The following is a 20,971-nucleotide window of genomic DNA, read 5'->3' as shown; positions in this document are numbered from 1 at the left end:
GACCGGAAGTGACGTAACGCGAGGGAGTCTGGTCAAGTTCATGCTCAAATTACAATGGACGTGGATGAAGAAACCGAGCTCTCCAACGTTGGCGAGCATGCCTATGATGGCCCACAGGCCTATAATTATGAGCCTCCTAGAAGAGATAGAGGTCAGGGGGAGATTAGGGGGGAGATCAGGGGGAGGAACAATGGGCAGAAGAGAGAAGTAGAGTTGCGAACCAGTGGCGAATAGGGCAAGTGACTTTGTGAGTTACTGTGTAGTATGGTGGCTAACTCTGGTTCATCTAGGCTAGTACATTGGTGTTATACAAAAAAATCTGCTTTAGCAAACATACTTTCGACCATGTTTTAGATTAAACATACATGTAGATTGTCTTAATTTAAGCCAGCAACGTTTTGTCTTGTGATATTCTACAACCTAAGATTTTAACGCTCAGACAGCTGTGGAGTCCATCAGAGCCATGGATGTATTAAGAGAAGCAAGTTAGCACTAGCACATAGTCGTTTTGTTGGCTAGGTGTTTAGTGCGGATATTGTGAGGCTATGGCGTCGGTGGTGGACAGCATGTGTTGTCGAGAGGTGGATGCCTACTGGGCACTAGTTGAGGCTTTAGTCCCGGCCTCGGACATTACCTGCCTGACGCTCCATCCCGGCTTTGATGCCTGCTGCCTCAACCCGTTCTATTTCGTATAGGCTTCGCCCTCTAAGCCACGCTATGGGTTTATCCCTTCGCGCATGCGCAGTCGTGAAGATTTTCTTTCCCGCCCTTGCGTGCCGCACGGGCTTCAACTACGTCCGCAAATACTGTATAAAACAGGGCGGACCCGTTGCTCTGCTCCCACTTTTTCTTCAAGCAAGAGCAGTTATGAAGAAGGTAATGAAGACTACCAGCTCCAGCGCCGCCCCCGCCTCTGCCCCACCTGCCGGACCGGCTACATCTTCTCGCCGGACCTCCACCTCGCGCGAGACCTGCCTCGGCGCCCACGCCGCGGCAAGGCTCTCACCTCCGGACGCCTCCTGCCCGTTCTGCGCCCGCCTGCCTTCTAAAGAGCTTCAACGGCGGGGCGGACGCTTTTCTGGCCTTTGAGGTCGACGGAGAGGGGACGGCAGCTGGCGGACCGGACGCGCCAACCGGCCGACGCCCTCGAACCGCTGAAAGAAGGCGTCTACCGGGCACGAAGGTCTGATGACTCGTCCGAACGCACGACTCTCTCACCGGGTTTCCTTTCTCTCCACTGGGAGGACTGGATCTGGAGACTGGGATCGACGCCTTTCCGCTACGGCTCTCCCAGTCCCCAGAACGGCCAGGGCACCGCCTCAGCGGTTTCTTCTGCCGCCAGCCGGTGGCTCCACCCTCCACCACCAAAGGCTCTTTTTATGGACCTGCCGGAGATCATAAAAGAGCGGCGGACCAGAGGGGCATAAGCGCTTCCAGCGGAGCCTCCAGCCCCCTCGCCGCCTCCTGAGCGGTGACATCTATTCTCAGGAGCCGCCCGTCCAAACGGGCCCCACCGCTGCGCTTCACGGAGCTCGGCCGTTCGTGGAGGAGGCGCTCTCTCTCAGCCAGGGAAACTGAGGGCGCCAGTTCGCGCTATGCCCCGTTCACACGGGTTCATGGCGACACAGAGGCAGGTTTTCCTTCGGTCCCCCTCTGGAGCAGAGCCTGGCGTCGATCCTGCTTCCGGCGGCTACCTTCTTCGGCCACCGGAAGCCGACCCCCGTCCCCCCCAGGACCAGGTTTGCGCCAAGTCACTGACCGGTCTCACCAGTGTGCAGCCCAGGGCTTAGCGGCGCAAAACAACATAGCCTTGCTAGCCTCCGCCGTCTCCGCCATGGCCACCAACCCGGAGGCACTTCCTCCGGAGCTAGCTACGGAGATCGGCAAGGCTATGACCGCCATCCTCTCCACCACGCGACCACTGTGGCGTTGTCGAGGATCCAGGCGTGGCAGACTGTGGCCCAGCGAAATATCTGGCTCCACATGTCCCAGCTACCCACGGAGGTCAGGCGCGGCTACCGTAATGCGGTCCCATAGCTCCCGATGGACTATTCGGACCTCGTTTACAGACAGCCACTTCCCACCTCCACCAGGCAGCCGAAGAAGCAGAGCGGCTCGACAGCTGGGCTCCTGAAAGGCGGCGCCTCAACATCAGCGCCACCGCTCCACCAACCGCCATAAGAGGAAACGCCCACAGCCTCTGCTGCGGCGCGCCTCCCAGGCTTCGACCTCCGCCACGCACGCCCAACCGCGAGCGACAGCGCACCGACCGGCAGGCTTCACGGGGTCGAGGACCATGAAAGCGGCTCCCACCTGGTCTAACCCGCGCCGAGCCACCCACCAAGCAGCGGCGACGGTGGCAATGACGGGACGCGGTGCGCTGTCCCTCCATGGTTGAAAACCGGAAACACAACGGCCCTTTTAAGGGCCACTCAAGTCTTTCTAAAGAGCAGTTTCCCCTCAACCTAGCAGCCCTTGTTCCCAATGAACATTACGCTGATAATATGACAGATGTTCCCCACACAAGCACAAACACACACCAGGTCACCGCTGCTCGCGGGGCTGCACCGCTCTGTCACTATGCAGACAGCGGGAGCAAACGCCATGCCGCTACACTTAGCGCCGCTCAGTTCTCCTCTTCCCCCTGGCTATGCCAGCGGGATGAGGACGACGATGACCCGCCACCCTTTCGACAGGGCCCTACCATGGGCTGGGCGACACGTTCTACCCACGTCTCGCCCAGCGGCGGGACGGGCTCTGCGCTTCCTGCTAGCTATGTCTGTAAACAACACACAGACATGCGCGCGCCCGCTCCTCAGAGCACAGACGCGGCATGGATCAGACTGACACACATGGACTCGTGGATGTCAAAACTGATATCACGGGGGTAAAACTCCAGTTCGCCTCCCCCCGCTTTGGCTCGTGTTGAGATAACTGTGTCGTCCCGAGGCGCGAATCAGACGCCATGACGTCAGAATTACGGGAACTGCTCTCAAAGGAGCAATTTCCCGAAGTTCCTCCGGGGAGGAGAACGAGGGTTTTACTCCCGATACTTTCACCCCAAAAAGTCGGCGGGTTTCGCCCCATCCTCGACTTGTCCCAGTTCAACCGGTGCGGCTATGGTAACGTCCATTCCACATGTTGACTACCAAACATGTGTTGGAATGCGTGCGCCACCAAGAGTGGTTTACGTCCGTGGATCTGAAAGACGCTTACTTTCACATCCAAGTCATCCCCAGACACAGGAAATTCCTGCGCTTCTTTTTCCAAGGGGCTCATTTTCAGTACAACCGACTGCCATTCGGTTACTCACTGGCCCCTCGCACTTTTTCCAAGTGCATGGAGACGGCACTTCAGCCGTTGCGGAAAAAAGGCGTCAGAGTCCTGTTTTATCTGGACGATTTGCTCATCCTGGCTCCCTCGAAACGGGCGGCGCTACACACCGTGTCAGTCCTGCAGCACCTGGACACTCGGTTTCGCCATAAACTGGCAGAAAAGCGCATTGGTTCCCACACAATCGATAGTTTATCTGGGCGTATTGCTAAACTCGATTGTTATGAGGGCCAGGCTGTCAACGCCGAGGCAAGACGCGCTGTTTTCTCTCCTGTCGCGCACTACGCCTCGCGCAAAGGTGTCAGCGCTGTCTGTCAGCGCTGTCTGTCATGCGCCTTCTGGGCATGATGTCCGTGGGCTACATGGTAGTACCCCTGGGGCTTCTCCACATGAGAAAAATCCAGAGGTGGTTCCTTCGTCAGCGCCGTCGACCCCATACGCCACAAGTGGCGAATGCTGACTATCCCTCCTTCTCTGCAGTCAGACCTGTCATACTGGGGAAACCCCCAGACCCTGTCAGCTGGGGTTCCCCTGGGCAGAAGGGACGCTTTAACGTGTGACAGTATACACAGATGCGTCCCTCACTGGCTGGGGAGGAATGTGCGAATCACAGGTGGTGGGAGGGGAATGGCCCCCTCCTCCCCTCCCACACATAAACTGCCTGGAGCTGTCCACGGTGCTGAAGGTCTTGAAGCACTTCGCCCCGAAGGTAGCAGGGAGACATGTGGTGGTGCAGACAGACAATGTCACAGCAGCGGCGTTCATAAATCGCCAGGGCGGCGTACGCTCGGCCCGGCTATTGGAAATAGCCAGGAGCCTCCTGCTGTGGTCTCACAGTCATCTGCTGTCCCTCAGGGCCGTCCACATCCCCGGGATACTAAACCGGGCGGCAGACCTAATGTCGAGGGGGGGACCCTCTCACAACGAGTGGAAATTGAATCCCACTATCGTTCGGAAGCTGTGGAGCAGGTTCGGGGAAGCGGAGGTGGACCTGTTCGCCTCACGAGAAAAAACAGAGCACCTGCTGTGGTTTTCCTTGAGCTCACGGGACAACCCACCCCTGGGCGCGGACGCTTTCTCCCACCATCCTTGGCCCAGAACCCTCCTTTACGCTTTCCCCCCGGTCCCTCTGATCCCTCGCCTCCTGGAACGTACCCAGGAGGAAGGCCTGTCGGTCATCCTGGTGGCACCGGAGCGCACGAACGCATCCTGGTTCCCGACGCTGGTCCAGCTGCTGGCGGCTCCCCCCTGGCAATTGCCGTGGCAAGAGGACGCCCTGTCACAGCTGGACGGCGCGATAGCCCACCCCCCGGTGATAACCCAGCGACTGTGGGGCTGGCTGCTGAGCGGGAACGCTTGCAGAGGTTAGGCTTGCCACCTGCCGTGGTGCGCACCATTCAGAGCGCGAGAGCCCCCTCTACAACAGCGTGTTACGCGGCGCGCTGGTCCGCTTTCCAGCGCTGGTGCACAGAGAGGGAGTCAGACCCCATATCGTGCCCCCTGCCCGTCGTACTGACTTATCTCCAAACACTGGTAGATAACGACTTGGCCCCATCCACGGTCAAAGCCTACGCGCCGGCCATTTCATCTATGCCGTAGGCTATGGAGAGAGAACGGTTTTTGCGCACCCCTAGTTAAACGATTTTTGAAAGGGGTCCGACGGCAGAAACCCCCGTGCGCGTTCTTTACGCCCCAATGGGATCTGGCCCTGGTACTCCGAGCTCTGGGGAAGCCCCCTTCGAGCCCCTGGCACAAGCCCCTCTCAGGTTGCTGTCTCTAAAAACGGCGCTCCTTCCGCACTGACATCAGCCAAGCGAGTGAGCGACTTATATGCGCGCTGTCAGTATCGCCATCCTGTCTCTAAATCAGAGGGGACGGGGAGCGCAGCCACCCTACAGCCCAACCCTTCCTTCACACCAAAAATTTTAACAAATTCCTTCGGTTCGAGGGTTTTTCCCTCCAGGGTTTTCCCCCGCCTCATAACAACGACGCGGAGGAGGCTTCCCACAGATTGTGCCCGGTGCGTGCGTTATCTCAGTATGTTTTACGCACGCGCGCCATAAGGCGAACACGGCAGCTGTTTGTTCACTACAGGGAACACTCCCAGGGGGCGCCCTGTCGGAAACAACGCCTGTCCCACTGGCTGTGCGAGGCTATCACCCAGGCCTATAACACGGGAGGTGGCCCCCCCAGGGCACGCCGGGCACACTCTACGGGCGTCTGTCTGCATCGACAGCCCTGTTCAGAGGCATGTCAGTGGCTGAAATCTGTGCTGCGGCCTCTTGGGCATCTCCATGCCCTTTCATCCGCTTCTATTTGCGGGATGTGTCGGAGCCCTCCCTGACTCACTCGGTCCTCTCTTCTCAAACGACGATTGAGACCCGTCGTATGTATAATTGTATATATTATGTACATATGTATATGTTTTTGTCACTATTATACAATCGGCCATGTGCCGCTTTATGTTTTCTCCTGCCCCTCCCCTCCCCCACTCTGGGTGTCTGGGAGGAACTCGAGGCGTCCCATATTATCAATCATGTATTTCCCTCATCAATCGTGCGCACTGCATTCTCGGCTGGCTTTCAGCCAGCTAACAGGTCGTTGCCGCCACACATGAGAGATAAGTGACAGTAAGGGAAAATAGTCTATAGTCTATGTTCCACTTGTGGGATCTGTCGCAGGTGGCATTGACTACATCAGCTTCGCCCTAACCCATAGCGTGGCTAGAGGCAAGGCCTATCCGAAATAGAACGATAGTTACGTTATTGTAACTCCAGATTCTATGAGTATAGGCGTAGCCCTCTAAGATTCGGGCCACCTGCTCCTATTGCATTAGCGGAAGAAAAAGCTGATGTTGGGAGCAGAGCAACGGGTCCGCCCTGTTTTTATACAGTATTTGCGGACGTAGTTGAAGCCCGTGCGGCACGCAAGGGCGGGAAAGAAAATCTTCACGACTGCGCGCGCGAAGGGATAAACCCATAGCGTGGCTTAGAGGGCTACGCCTATACTCATAGAATCTGGAGTTACAATAACGTAACTATCGTTCTCGCTGCAGGTCGCATACCTCAACTTCAGGCAGGAGTATGGCCCTCTCCAAGCCAACAGACCAGAGTATGTTTAGACGAGACTAATTTATAACACTATTATATTATTATACACTTCTATTATAGTCGTCAGTTTTCTAAACAAATAAACTGTATCAAAAATAATTAATGTACATACTGTAACTACTTATATATAGCCATATTCTACTGCTCTTCATACTATTCCTCCTGCACATACAGTACACTTATTCTTACGTTACCACACTGCACATATCTGTCTATATGGTTCATACTGCATATCCATATTTATTCCGTTTTTCTTATAATATATTCTGTTAATACCCTGCATATATATCTATATTCTTACTACTATGTTACTCCTACTACATTGCACATATCTGTACATGTTCATTACTTACACTTACTTATACATATTTGATTTTGTTTCACTTCTGGTTGGACGCAAACTGCATTTTGTTGTCTTTGTACTTGTACTCTGCACAATGACAATAAAGTATAATCTAATCTAATGTGCATTATTGATGCTGAGGGATTAGCAGATTTTTAAACTCTGATGTGCATACATACCTTTATGGAATAGAATAACTGAAAATGTTACATCAAATAAGTATCACTCTTGATCATATTGACTGTTAACAGGATTATCAATATCAACATTGCACCCCTATCATTCTCTAGGCAATTCCGATACACAGCCTACAGGTAGGTGGACTGATAGACATATGGGTTTCTGGGCAGGGAGATCAGGAAGGCAATACCAGCTTGTGTTGTGGCCGCAATCAGGAGGCAGTTTCCAGAGGAAGGGAGGCAATCAATAAATAGATTTTCTTTTCACAAAATGAACACAATCACAAAGTGTCTTGTTGTATAAAATGTATTCATAATTTAATTGATAGCAACTAGGAGTGTTGGGCAAGTTACTTCCAAAATGTAGTTCATTATAGATTACTAGTTATTGTCATTTCAGAGTAATTAGTTATATTACAGTCTCTGAATTGTAATGCTTTACATTACCTTTGCATTACTTTAGTTTGACTTTGCAGGTAGCTTGTGAATTTCACCACCAGATCAATAAAGTCTCATCTTTGTCAACTTTAATACATCATAACAAGAGTTCTCTCAAGACACTTTACAAATAGAGTAGGTTTAATTTACACTATAATTTGGATTTGTTACACTATAATTTACAGGGACCCAACAATTCTAGTAATTCCCCCAAGAGCAAGCATTCAGTGTGACAGTGGCGAGGAAAACCTCCCTCTCAGGAAGAAACCTGGGACAGACCCAGGCACTTGGTAGGCGGTGTCTGACGGTGCCGGTTGGGGGTGTGATGAACAGTGGCAATAATAGTCACAATAAAGATAATTGAACTACGAGTATAAATAGTAGTTGCAGTAGTTCATGGTGTAGCAGGACGTGCATAGCAGGACCACGGCGACAGCTGCAGCCATGATTTAGGGGCCACCCTAGTCCAAGGAAAACTGCTAGGCGAAAAAAATAAATAAATAAAAGAGTTGCACAACATCACATAGTCAGTGGTCACAACACATACAACCTAATACAGTCCAGTATGAAATGTCTTCTTCCTACCATTAGAAGTAATTTGTAAATGTTTATGTGTCATATACAGCTAATGATAGATACAAGTTACACTACCTGATGAGCTTTGCAGACATCTGATGTTGCACTGTGACCCACGACGAAGCACTAATGGCCCAGGATCCTGTAGAGAGAAGCCCTCTGTCAGGTGCATCTATCCCTTCATTACTGGCTGCACGCTCTGCCAAAATCTGAAAAACACGGAGGTTCAAAATCACTCACAAAAATAGGATACAAGCTCAGTTACCAACTGGATCAGTAATAATAAAAAAAAGAGAAATAAAACCAAAGCAGCTCTGACGTGTCAAAACCTCTAGTGGCAAAATCTAGGAGATTTCAGCATATTGATTAATATATCAATTTGGACTTTCTTAATTACCAGAGAGTAGCCTACTGGGATACAAAATCGTGCGGGAGAATGGTCTGAATTGAAATGCAGGGGAAACTGGAGTTTTGTGCTAGCTAGCAGCCTGCCAACAGCTCATAGCTAGCTTAATAAAATGCGGGGGAAACGGGGGTGTTTGTGCTAGCTAGCTGCCTGCCAACAGCTCATAGCTAGCTTAATAAAATGCGGGGGAAACGGGGGTGTTTGGGCTAGCTAGCTGCCAACAGCTCATAGCTAGCTTAATGCAAACTGCATTGATTTCAAGGCAGACAATTACGAAAACCTGTTCTAAAGCTCAGTCTCTCCCTCTCTCTGTATACTGAAGCACTGATGCTAGGATTTTGCAGTCAGCGCATTTTTAATCCAGATGAGGGAATGATTTCAGACGCAATTTTAGCTACTCCTGTCATCAAATCATCAGCTACCAAATGTTTGCTAATGCAATAGCCAAGCTAACATGTATGTTACTAGTTAGATGGTGGATTGCCCAATACATACACGCTCAAATCACTTCTTTATTCTGAAATTATTAGACTAAAACATTACGAAATCAGCCAAATTAAGAGTTACAAGAATTAAAAGTAAGACTTACTCTGCTAGGAGCTCTTTTTCGGTGCATGGAATTTCTGCAAGTGCTAGCACTTGGTCCTCCAGTCCTGCCCGCGCCAGATTCAGGTGAAAGCTTTGATGGTGGTGCACCGAGGGAACAGCATCGGTAATAACCTCACATTGTCCTTACTCCAAAATCCCATCCGAGACTCTAACAAATCTCCAGGTCTATAACTCTCCGTAGTGAAATGAGCGCCACAAACGACGAGTGTGGTGACAGACGCGGCAGTGAAGTCTGCTCACTTCACCTGCACAAAACGCACCCAAAAACGTAAAAACCTTGCTTTTCCTACAAGGAAAATTATGTACACGATTTCCTGACAGGCTGGACTTTGTGCAACCAGCACATAATTTACCATTATGACTTACATAAACTTTCTCTATAGCTCGCTCTCTCTCACCACTGTAGAGTGAGAAGAAACCTATTGTTTACCTCTGCCTACGTCATATGACGCGTTGCTAGCGGGAAAAGCTATTTCAGAGCCTAGCTTAAAAATGGGCACCCTTTCATCAAAGTTTCTGCTTTAGGGTTTGTGTAACATAGCAATTTCTACTTATGTGTTTTTAAAAGACCTCTTCAGACAACATTAAGTATTAATTCAGTTATGAATTCAACCTGCACATTGCTCTTTAAGAATGAAGATGCATGGCATTCCTAAAATGATCCCCTTTCTTAAGTCTGCATGGTTGACATTCTCCATACATGCTCAGCATGCAACCAACATTTCAATAGCAGGCAGCCAGAGCATGAAAAGAGCAAAAACAGCCAATCAGCTTTCATGGAGCTGATGCTCATGTTAAATACTTTGGCCACAAAAGCAGTTGTATAAGAGAACAATCAGTGTTTGATTAGCTGTCAAGTTACAGTATATGATAAGCAAATAAATCAGTTGTTCCAGCAACAGTGTAATCGCCCCCTGAAATGACATATTTTGTCTGTTTGAAAATTACAACAATCCTCTTTTATCTTTACAATAGTGTTTTTTTTTTACTGTTCAATTTGCTCATATTTGACTTTCAATCACACTCACACATTAGTGAACAGTTATATTTAATGCACAGCTTCAAATCTTATACCATGTAAAGGGTGCAAGACAGTGACAAACATTAAAGAAAACAAAAACTCACAGCATGTGACATATTAGTATTGGAGCTAGATGATCCCATTATGATGTTTCTGGGCGGTTCATCCACGTATGGATCCTATTATTTAATTATGTATCCTCTATCTTGATTGATGTTTGAACCTTAAAGCGTAACTCTTGCCAAAATGGAACCTAGGGTCTTTTTGTGAATATACCTGAGTCAAACTTTCATTTAAAAGGATAATTAGGACGGAAGCGCCACCTTTAAGATTCAAGGACTAGACAGAACCCAATACAAAAACCACAAAACATGAAAACAAAAAGTGAAAGGAATGTTTATTCAAACAATACCCACTCAATCTTAAGTATATCCATGAAAAAATATAAACAAAACAAAAATATTCAAAAAGATTGATCACATTCGCTAATCTACTCAGCTGTCACATAAAAACGATATCATACTATACCCCGACTGCATTACAGATGAGCTTGTATTTGCAGATAATGCAGATGGGGATTCCTAGCATCAGTCTGGTTGGCATGAGCTCTTTCCTCTAGCGAGGTGGAAAGCCCCTATGTGGCCCTCCCCTGCCCCTAAACCCTCCCCTGTCCCCACGGAAATTTGGCCGGTTTCTTTCACGGCCTCTGTCTCCGCCTCTTCCTGCATTTGGCCCACCACGCCCCCCTCTGGGTGCTCCGCCACCACGGTCCGACTTCAGCTTAGCAGGGGGAGATTTAGGCCGCAGCCTCTCAATATCCTCGGTGCAGCCAGATAGGTGGGAGTTGACAAAATGTGAGGCGTAGGACTCTGGGTTTAAGTTACTGTTTGTCAAAGTAGGACCCACAGTCAGCCAGCCTAGAAAGAGAAGAAAATTAGAAACAAAATTAGGTACTTAGAAACAAGCAGAGGCACGGAGGAAGACAAAACTAAAAGCAAACCTACAACATGCAGTTATTACCGAACTTTTTGAAAGGAAAGAGTGTTTCCATCTCACCTGGTCTGATGGTTGAGTCTCGTCCAAACAGGTGCAACCTCCTGCGGCCCAAACAGAAATGCTCAATTATGTGGAAGATCTCCACAGGCTTCTCTACATTTCCCATCTCAGGCTCCTCGGTGATGATCAAGTCAATGTCCACGTTAGCATGGATGAAGTCACCGTCAGTACTCCTACGCACTGTTCCTTTGATTCCCATTAGGCAGTGTTCCTGGAGGGAATATGTTGTATACATCATGATATACAATTTGAACTGGTTTAACTTTACAATTGTCATGTGTAGATGACTCTTATTAAATTATGTATCTTACATCTACATCAACAGATTTGAAAGGAAAACATATCGCACTTAGATTACCGGTATGTAATATTTACATTAACTTGAACACATATTTCACATTTCTGCTGTACCTTGGTCCTCTGAAATACTGCTTTTGGGTCCAGTGCCTTGGTCTTCCCTGGGTTATTCTTGTTGGTCTTGATCCAACAGATATCCTCACACCGCCTAAAGCCCCACTTCCTCAAACACTGAAATGGGTTTAATAGGGGAAGTATTATGATGGAGTGTGTACAAGTACTCCTTTTGTGGCTGTTAATATTTACAGGTTGATCTTTTTAATTAATCTGAGAGGATTAATGCAGACATGCAACACAGTGCATGCACAGTAAGGCTTCCCTTCCCATCTACTGTATGGAACATCATGTAGCAAATCAGAAATGTAAATTTCAATTAAAAAAGTCCGGTGATTCCAGGCAAACAGATTTCTAACTGCTGAAAAGTGCATGACCTACTCTGTGGTTCTAAAAGCAATAATGCCAGTGATTCTCTACACTAAGTACATAAAGGTTTCTGAGTAATCTGCACAAAACATCATGTTTTGGCTTCCCAGTTTAGCTGGTATCTTGTTATTTTGTTACATGTATCTTACAATCAACAAGATCAGCCTTCCCTTCCTAAAGTTGTCCATGCTTTTCTTTTTGGCATTTTGATAATGGCACTAGCAAAATATACAAGACAATTATTTGTTTTTATATTTTGGGGGCATAAAATGGCCTTTAATTGATAGGACAACTTGAAAATAGTAAAGGGGAGGGAGAGGGGGGATGACATGCAGCAAAGGGCAGCAAGTCAGATTCGAACCCTGGCAGCTACCAAGGACTCAGCCTACATGGGGCGCACACTCTACTGCGTGAGCTAAGGGTCGCAGAAGAACAACTTTTCTTATTAGACCAAAATACACAAGTTTGCAGTCACACATTGTCTCTACTTTTTTTTTAAATATATAAAACTCAAATGTAAAAATTTACATCAACATCATCAGCTGGCCTCAATACAAATTTATATTTTTTGTTTCACTACCCAAGCCCTTGTAACCCCAAAGAATGGACAGACAATGGGGAAAACCCATCCACATTCCCAATGTCAATCATAAAGTTACAAAATCTATTTTCTAACACAGAGAGACAGACTGTGACTCAGTGATACGGACAAGCTCAAAAGAGGACATGCGTCACAGGTAAAGAATACGGTTTGTTTGTCAGCTTGCTGGAATTGAACCATGGTGTCTCGGTCATGGGGCTTAAGCCTTGAATAGTGTGGTATGAACAGACGTATAAGGTTTTTAAAGCGGTTGTCATAACATCACACAAACAGTTGCCTAACTCAGTTTTCCGATGCACACTGAACCAGTGAGTTCCTGAATGACTTGAAACTCATGTCTTGATTTGCAAAACCAGTAAAGAATATGAGATGTACTATTATTGGACACCGAGTAAGAGTTTGCCTGTAATTAAATGTGTGCTTTGACTGAATGAGGGATCACGTTACCATTCTGCCCAAGTCCAGGCCTTCACCAGAGCCACACCAGAGGAAAACAAAGGAACGTGGAGCTGATATCTCCTCAATTTCCAGTTTCATGATCTAAAATAACAGAGAGCAGACAAGGAAAATAGGGGTGAGAGAACACAACGCCATAATCATTCATGCAGAATGGTGTGTATGCGTGTTGCAGATTCTTATCTGTATGAGGGAGAACCTGTACACAGTGTTCCTGGAAGTTATTTAAGCCAACCTGCCCAGATGCCAGTGTGCAGATCTCTTCACCACGGGACTACATTCATTCTAGGACTGAACAATATGAAAATATGCGATATGCAATAACGTTGACTACCGCGGTAACTATATTACTCGCGATACATAAACAGATGTTAAAATGTACTCAGTTCTGCATTTCTGCTGCTTTCCTTATTCTTCTAAGATACAACAAATTGCTTGTTGAATTTAAAAAAAATAAAAGGAAATCATTTCCAACATTCTTTAATGGACAAATTGAACATTATATTGAATATAAAAGGCACAACTAAAAACAATAAATAAAAAAAAGTGCAGTTTTCTACAGATATTTTCTTTCAGCTAACACAAAAAAAAAAATCTGTTTTGTGTCTATCGCAATATGTTAAAGCCTTTCGCGATGTGTATATTAGGCTAGTTGAAGAAAAACAAAAGATATATTGTGCAGCCCTAATTCATTCACACAGCAGTACATTCATACACTTCCATACATCATACTGACTTCTACACCACACTGTGCATTTATTATTACTTACCTTAAATTTCAGTTTATAACTGTTATAGCCTCCCTTCTTTGTTGAACCAGCCATAGCAATGTTCTATCTACGAATCTATTCACATCATACTAGCACAAACTGCTTAATGCAAACCAGTATAAGAAGCATACATCATCCCAGGTCCAGAAGCGTTCAGTGTGGCTGATGCCTGATTCTCTGTAGTATTCCTCTAAGGGAGGCTCAAGAAGAATTACATCAAACTTGCACTTCAAATCCTGCAGGTCAAAGTGCTCTGGATCAGCCTGTAGGTACCTGAACACACAGACACACACATCTTAAATCGCAAAATAGTTGATGCCAACTTCATCTCAACTCTTTTTAAGTCAAGTTATTATCTCTGGGTGTAATCACATTGGCATTCAGGTAAATATTTAATTTAATATTCACATCATCAGTTAACATACATGGGAGGGGTGTTGGTGGTGGAGATGAGTTCGTCCTTCAGTCTAATCAGCTCTCGAAGCTTTGGGTATTCTTCAAATCGGTCAGCCAAGCCTGAACCACAGATGACAACCAGGTCAGAACTACACACAAGCATGCACATGTACATGAAACAAACCCACACAAGCATACACTTACCAACATCTCTGATGAAGTTCTGTGGCCTGTGGCCTGTGTCGACAAAGTGCTGACAGTAGTCATTGTGAGGGTTCAAACTCTGGGTACCCTGAAAAGGAATGAAATAAGATAAATAGGATGATCAGGAGAGAGGGTAAAAAGAAAAATATATCTGCACAAACAGACAAAATAAAAATGAATAGCTTGATGTGTATTGATGCATTTTAGTGCTTGACATATGAAATTGGAAAATCTCTAATCGAAACTGCAAGTTCTAATACAATTTCTGCAATATCTAAAAATACATATTATTTAAAAAGGGGCTGAACTCGAAATACTGAAGGAAAAAAAACAGCAGGCTGGGACTGCCTTCACATGGCTCACAGACCGTTCCCAAATTCATGAAAGTTTACGTTTTTTCACAGCATGCACTGTAGGATTTTATTCTAAAATGTGACCGATGATCGGTCTGGCCCTACAAAGGCCAGACTTAATCTGACTACAATTCTATGGTCACTGAATAGTGTTCGTTTACTGGTAGATCAGAGGAAAAGACTCAGGATTCAAAATAAGACTCAGGATTCGTCCAGTTAAAGTTAATAAAGCTTTAGTGAATGATATTGCAAAATACAATAATCTTGTGCACAAGGATCAGAATACTTCAAGACAAAACAGCCTATCGCTAAAACCTAGCAAACGGACAGAGTTTCCCCCAGCATCTGATGCCGGCTAACCCAGAACCCTCACTTTTTATCCACTTTCTCTGCTTCATCCGTGGTGCTGTTATCAGTTGGATATAGTCCCGATCTTCTGGCTCCAGCCGGCTAACGATATGTAACACATTGTACAAAAACATGACCTCGACTTCTCATTCTCAGCTCATAAAGACAAGCTGCTATTGTTGAATTTGAACCTCTGTGTTTTTTAATCTCCTTCAAACTTACGGAGTTCTCCAAGAGTCAGGTCATTCCACTATACTTTGTGTCACATATCATGCGCTTACAAAACCCTGATCTTGTTGCCTGTTCCCCCCCTTGATCAGAGAAGACCTTTTCATTTCAGGCATTATCTCACCCTCCTTTTGTAATGTCAAATCACTGTAAAACCAGATGGCCTCTCAAAACCCAGGGAAACGAGACAACAAGGTCAAAATCATGAACTCTACAAACCTGTTAGCTTACTCTCACAAATATATTCTAACAGCACACACGACCAGACCGGCTATTAAAACAGAGCAGATTTAATCTGCTCAGTACGCCATTACTCCACTTTATCTATACATAGCAAATATATATATATTTTTTGCTGCTATATTAATATTCTGAATATTGAGTTTTAATCTTTTTTTTTATATGAGGAAAAAAAACTTTCTAAATAAAAGATGTCACATTGACAGTGGGAATCCTTCAAAACTGTTATTGCACCTGAACATGATAAAAGAACAAAATTCCATCCTCACTTTTAAAACCGCAAATTACTAGACCTATGGATTAAACTATCTTTAAATACAATACATATCGAAATATACAATGTGTCTCCACATTAAATCACAATGCCACAAAAAAGTATTCACAAGCTAAAAGCATAATCAGCACAAAAGTATGTGGTGTGAGCAGGGGCGAGCCCCTCCCTTTCATATACAACAGCAGTTCATTACGGTTAGTTCCACTTCCAAAAATGCTTTGAATGTACAGAGCTGTCAGGCCTCATCTCAACACCTGTGAGATTTATGAGTCTCTTCTTACTGCTGCTCTCCCACAAATGTAGGACTGGGCAATATATTGATATTATATCAATATCAAAATATGAGACTAGATATTGTCTTAGATTGTGGATATTGCAATATGGCATAAATGCTATTTTCCTGATTTTTAAAAGCTGCATTACAGTAAAGTGATGTAATTTTCTGAACTTACTAGAGTGTTCTAACTGTTCCATTATTTGCCTTACCCACTTAGTCATTATATCCACATTATTGATGATTATATATCTAAAAACTAATTCCATACCATACAATATCGACATCGATGTATTTGGTCAAAAATATCGTGATATCTAATTTTCTCCATATCGCCCAGGCCTATTACCAGTATTACCACTGCAATTGTAGATTGCTTATAAAGGTCATGGCTTACATACTCACAACTGGTAACACAAAATCAATACCAACGTGCCCAATACTACTACTTTAAAGATTTTTACCATCGGTTTTCTTGATCATTTCTAATGTAGCTTCTTTCTACATTCGGGAAACCAGTGTATTTACCTCAATGAAAAATAAAAACATTGCTTGACAGGCTACAACAGCATAATTAGTGAGACACGATATAAAAGAGACATTGCGTGTGTAAAAGAAAGAGACAGCAAGTTGTCCAACCTTAAGGAAAGTACTTGAGTCCTTGTACACTTCCTCATATGGGTTGCTTTCATCCGGCTGTTGCACCTCGACCTCTTCCTAACACACAACAACACAATGAGGTTAATATGTTTGTCTATGAACAGAATCTTTATCTGCATGAGAGGCATATGTATTTGGTAGATGAATACAACTGAAAAGAAATTGATGATAAAGCAATTTAAAAAATACGAGTGGAATCAAAATCATGAGAACATTACTACCTATACTAACAAATAAATGAGTAGAGACAGTTGGGATAACAAATAGAGGGAAAAACATAAAACCTATTGAAGGGCTTACAGTTAAATAGTCAAGATTCTCAGTTTCAAATCAGTCAGCTGGAAAATAAAAGAGTAAGCAGAGACAATATCAACCCCCTTATTCTGCCAATGTCATATTCACCCCAAAGTCACTCATAGTTAACCTCAAGCTCCACAATATGCTGAAATATTTATTTTGATAGAACCTACACCCTAACCCCCATAAAAATTAAATGTAAACATGTTCACAGCTTCTGTTGCTGAGAAAAGAAAAAAAAAAAACATTTGGATGGTGGCCAGATTTGTGTTCACAGCCTGCAGCTACAACCTGTCAAATGGAGCAAAGCCACAAATACAGACAAAAGACCAGGAGGGACCACATTTTTGTTTCCACTGCCCTGATGAACAAACTGCCTGAGAAAATGCAGTTTGTTCAGTCTGTCATTTGAAATCCTCCCTCATACATACTCACTCCCCGGCTTGTCCTTAAGTTTCATCCATTACATGTTCTTTGTTTTATCTGCTTTTGCTGTTTCCTACTGAGGCTTTATTCATGTATTTTGATTAAATTGTCAATGTAATTGTGGTTTTATACTTTAAATCACTAACATTTGTTTTGAAAAGTGCTATATTAACCAGGTTTTTTTAACCCATGCAGATTCATAATGATCACCTTTTGTTCTTCCACATCTTCCTCTGTGTCCTCTCCCTCCGTCTGTGCCTTTCTTTTGGAAGGTGCGACAGAACTGTCAAATGAAGCTCTGCAAAACACAAACAGCAGAAATACATTCCCTGATTCTATGGCTTAGTAAAGCACAAAATCAACATTTTAGCACTGACAATGACAGGACAAAACTGGCAAGCAAGATGGACAAATGTTTACGAAAATATGTTAAAGAAGAAACGAGGGGAGCTATTGAATGTCGAAAAGTGAGTGTATTTAATCTGCTCAATATATGCACAAATACAAGGACTAAATGGCACAAAGAACTTAAAACAGCTTGGACTAGAAGCTTTTGTGTTCTTCATGCCATTAAGTCCCTGCATGTGTTCACATGTAGCATATTCAAATCTTTAACATTCCTCCTTTCAATTGCACCCCTCCTTTCTTCTTTTTCTTAAAGGTGCAATATGTAATACTGACAGCTAGCGTTTAAAATAGTTACTGCAGTACAAATTCAAAATACTGGAGAGTCGAAGTTCACAGAGCTTGCCAGGCTGAGAACGCAGCATCCAACAATGTTGCTAGACACTAGTCTCACATAGCCAGACATTACTCCACAGCGCAGTGGAGTAGCTAACGTTAGATGCTGGCTATGTTGACAGTCATAAAAGGCCGTGCCCACGCAGAGCTCTGTACCTGACTGACAACCCCCCTATCTCGGCCTAAAATGACAGCAACAACCGCTAAAACAGCATGACCTCGCTGTCCTCTCTACCCGACTGACAGACACACTTTCTTGACTTAAAATTACGGCAATAACCGCTAAAAACAGCGCAAACTAACGGTCCTCTCTACTCAATTTACAGCCACCCTTTATTGGCTTAAACTTACTCACCGTTTGTCGGCTACAGCCACTGAACATGTTGTAAACAGCTGTGGCCCGCCTGCCTGGTCCTCCGGTAACGTTAGCAATGATTGCGTGTTAGCATGCCGCCGTTAGCCAGGACCAGTCGGGATCACTTCACTGGCTGTATCTCAATTGTTATTGTGAGTAAATAACTTGAGTACTCTATGTTACTCAATTTGAGTACACAAATGTTGAAAAGACTGAAAATGCCAGTCCCTAGTAGCCGTGATAAATTAGCCTGAAGCTAATGCTTACCTGTTATGTAGGGAATTAGCCAACTCTGCGTCCTTTTGGGCTCTAAGCTGTCTTCATCTTTCGAATACATCTCCAATATTTACCTGGGTTTTGTTATGTCTCTGGTCATGAAACTGTTAGTTTTAGGTCGGGTAGAATCTATCTCCATTGATCCCGTTTGTTTGTTTGCTGCTTTCATGGCTGTACTACAGCTGTAGCGCGCTGGGTTTGTGTTTTTACAGGTATATCTGGCAACCCGGGCTGGCTATCAAAATGGGCAGTTGATACCAACACACAGGCCAAAACACAAACAGACAGTCTTTCACGGAATGGAAATTTCAAAGGAGAAAATACTGGCTTTAGCAGTGTTGTCAGAAAATATAGTACTTCAGATTAGCATGTTTCCTTAATATCTGATGACATATCAACTGTTGGATTTAATACAGCAAATATATTACATATTGCACCTTTAATACTGACCTGTTTGGGTAGCCATTTTGCCAATTTACGAGAGCCATTGTTTCAGTTCACCTCATTAATTAAGAAACTGTGCAGAACATGGGGAAAGCTAAAATGCAACACGTGTACTCTTTCCAAGTTTACCTTTACTTTCTTAATGTCTCCCAATCGTGCCCTGATACGCGTTTTCCTGTAAACATCCTTGACATTTGTTCACCGTCCTGGGGGTATATCTTACCTGCATGATTCTCGTGTCTCCTCGATCTCCTTTAGTTCATCTTTACTGTTAAGGACAGCTCCGATACTGTCTGCGCTTTCAGCTCCCAACTGTGGTCAGACAAGAATGAGAAAGTCAGTGCAAAGTCACATATTTTCAAATTCTACTATGGTCTCCTTTATTATATAATGTATTGTTGTACTCAACGTTTTCTGTCTCAGTATTTTGTACTGCTGTTATGTAGCTCCAGTTTTAACAATTTCCCTCGAGATGAATAAAGTTCCATCTTATCTTACATCTTTTACATATAACGTTACTCTAAATTAATGTTGTTAGAGTTCCCTGTAACGTTATATGTATCCTAACTGACATGTCATGCAACGACGTCAATTGTGTTAAGGTTAACGTTAGCTATAGTGGCTCAAATAGCTTCAACATGCTGATGTTACGTTCATTTATTTACACGTACAGTGCGTATGCGCCTACAGTCCACTCGATGGCGAAACATGCGGATATATCAGCTAAATTATCACCCATGTGTGTAACGTTATTTATGCAACAGTACCGCATCCTTGTTCACCACATAGTCGAACATTTGTTTTCATTACAATTCTGTAATCTAGCAGCTCCACAGTTGATCAACAGATAACGTTAGCTATAGCTTACGCTAGCCCACTTAGCTAACGTTAGCTACTTGCTAACAACAAGAGGCTCACAGTCCACTTGCCTGTTGAGCTAAAAGCTGCCGCCTAAGTTTTTGTCGCTCGCGGATCTCTTGCAGTCGGCTGTTCATTTCTTTAGCTGCAATGTTTAACTGTCTTAGTACCCTTGGTCGTTGTTACATTAAAGCTTTTCATATAAATGTGATTAGCTAGCTATAACAGTAACTTATATTATTAGCAAACAATTGGCCAATGTAGCCGGTAAGGTCAAAATGGGTGTACTCGTTATGTACACCGGGGCGCTCGGGTTCGATTTGGAGCCTTGGCGACGTAAATTAAGTTAGCCGCTAAAATAAAGTGTTAAAGACACCTGGTTGCGACTGCTCAATGGCTGTTGTCTCAATAATGTATACTGAGGCGCTTTTTTGCACACGCGACAGTCTTGGCAGCCCGGTTTGAGTGGATCAACCGGTGAATGGAGCGGTGTATCGAGTAACTCCGCCAACCTGGGAGAGTTTTGGCGTACGCCGGTGTCAATTAAGAGTGAACACTTTTGTGATAGAATAGACGCGGCGTGATTATGTCACCAGATAGGACGCTTCTGTTTGACGTTTACAAATTCCTCCTCCAATCAGATAATACCATGAATACATGATGGATACTACTTTGGACACTAGAGGCGCTATGAAGTCCATTTCAGTCTGCATGTCATCAAAGATTCTCTATCAGAGACGTTCATCTTTGGATGTACGATCTATGTGACTTGCGTTAGATAAAGTAGACTATGATAAGAGGGGTTAAATATAGTGTAGGTAAGTGTTAAAGGACATTTCTTAAAATGACAATGCACCAAAGGTCATAAAGCATGCGCCTACGCCTTAATAAAACTTGCTTTTGGGTAAACCCAAGCCTT

At 44.8% G+C, this 20,971-nt stretch overlaps 1 protein-coding gene and 1 long non-coding RNA gene across 2 annotated transcripts; both read right to left on the bottom strand.

Moving 5' to 3' along the window:
- Nucleotides 1-7,836: 7,836 nt before the first annotated feature.
- LOC120562263 lies at nt 7,837-9,601 on the bottom strand. Its single transcript, XR_005639729.1, has 3 exons — nt 8,975-9,601; nt 8,055-8,188; nt 7,837-7,879 (listed from the first exon to the last, which is right to left on the bottom strand). It is a non-coding gene; the product is annotated as an uncharacterized LOC120562263 (long non-coding RNA).
- Nucleotides 9,602-10,394: 793 nt separating this feature from the next.
- On the bottom strand, nt 10,395-20,359 carry mettl14 (methyltransferase like 14). The gene is made up of 11 exons (XM_039814309.1): nt 20,124-20,359; nt 19,418-19,506; nt 17,589-17,676; nt 16,635-16,712; nt 14,279-14,366; nt 14,104-14,194; nt 13,810-13,951; nt 12,900-12,992; nt 11,483-11,599; nt 11,072-11,282; nt 10,395-10,932 (listed from the first exon to the last, which is right to left on the bottom strand). The coding sequence occupies exons 1-11, from the start codon at nt 20,187-20,189 to the stop codon at nt 10,631-10,633; spliced, it is 1,365 nt and encodes a 454-aa protein (XP_039670243.1). The 5' UTR covers nt 20,190-20,359; the 3' UTR covers nt 10,395-10,630.
- Between the last annotated feature and the right edge of the window lie 612 nt (nt 20,360-20,971).

This window comes from Perca fluviatilis, chromosome 1 (genome assembly GCF_010015445.1).
Source record: "Perca fluviatilis chromosome 1, GENO_Pfluv_1.0, whole genome shotgun sequence".
NCBI lineage: Eukaryota > Metazoa > Chordata > Actinopteri > Perciformes > Percidae > Perca > Perca fluviatilis.
This window is presented reverse-complemented; position numbering and strand designations above follow the sequence as displayed.

What these genes read in the sequence shown, in the direction of transcription:
- mettl14 (XM_039814309.1), bottom strand. Translation starts at nt 20,189, where the DNA reads ATGAACAGCCGACTGCAAGAGATCCGCGAGCGACAAAAACTTAGGCGG. An exon ending in AAGATGTGGAAGAACAAAAG is followed by an intron (nt 16,713 to 17,588) that starts GTGATCATTATG and finishes GTTGTGTGTTAG; the next exon opens with GAAGAGGTCGAGGTGCAACA. An exon ending in GCCTGGACTTGGGCAGAATG is followed by an intron (nt 11,600 to 12,899) that starts GTAACGTGATCC and finishes AACCCATTTCAG; the next exon opens with TGTTTGAGGAAGTGGGGCTT.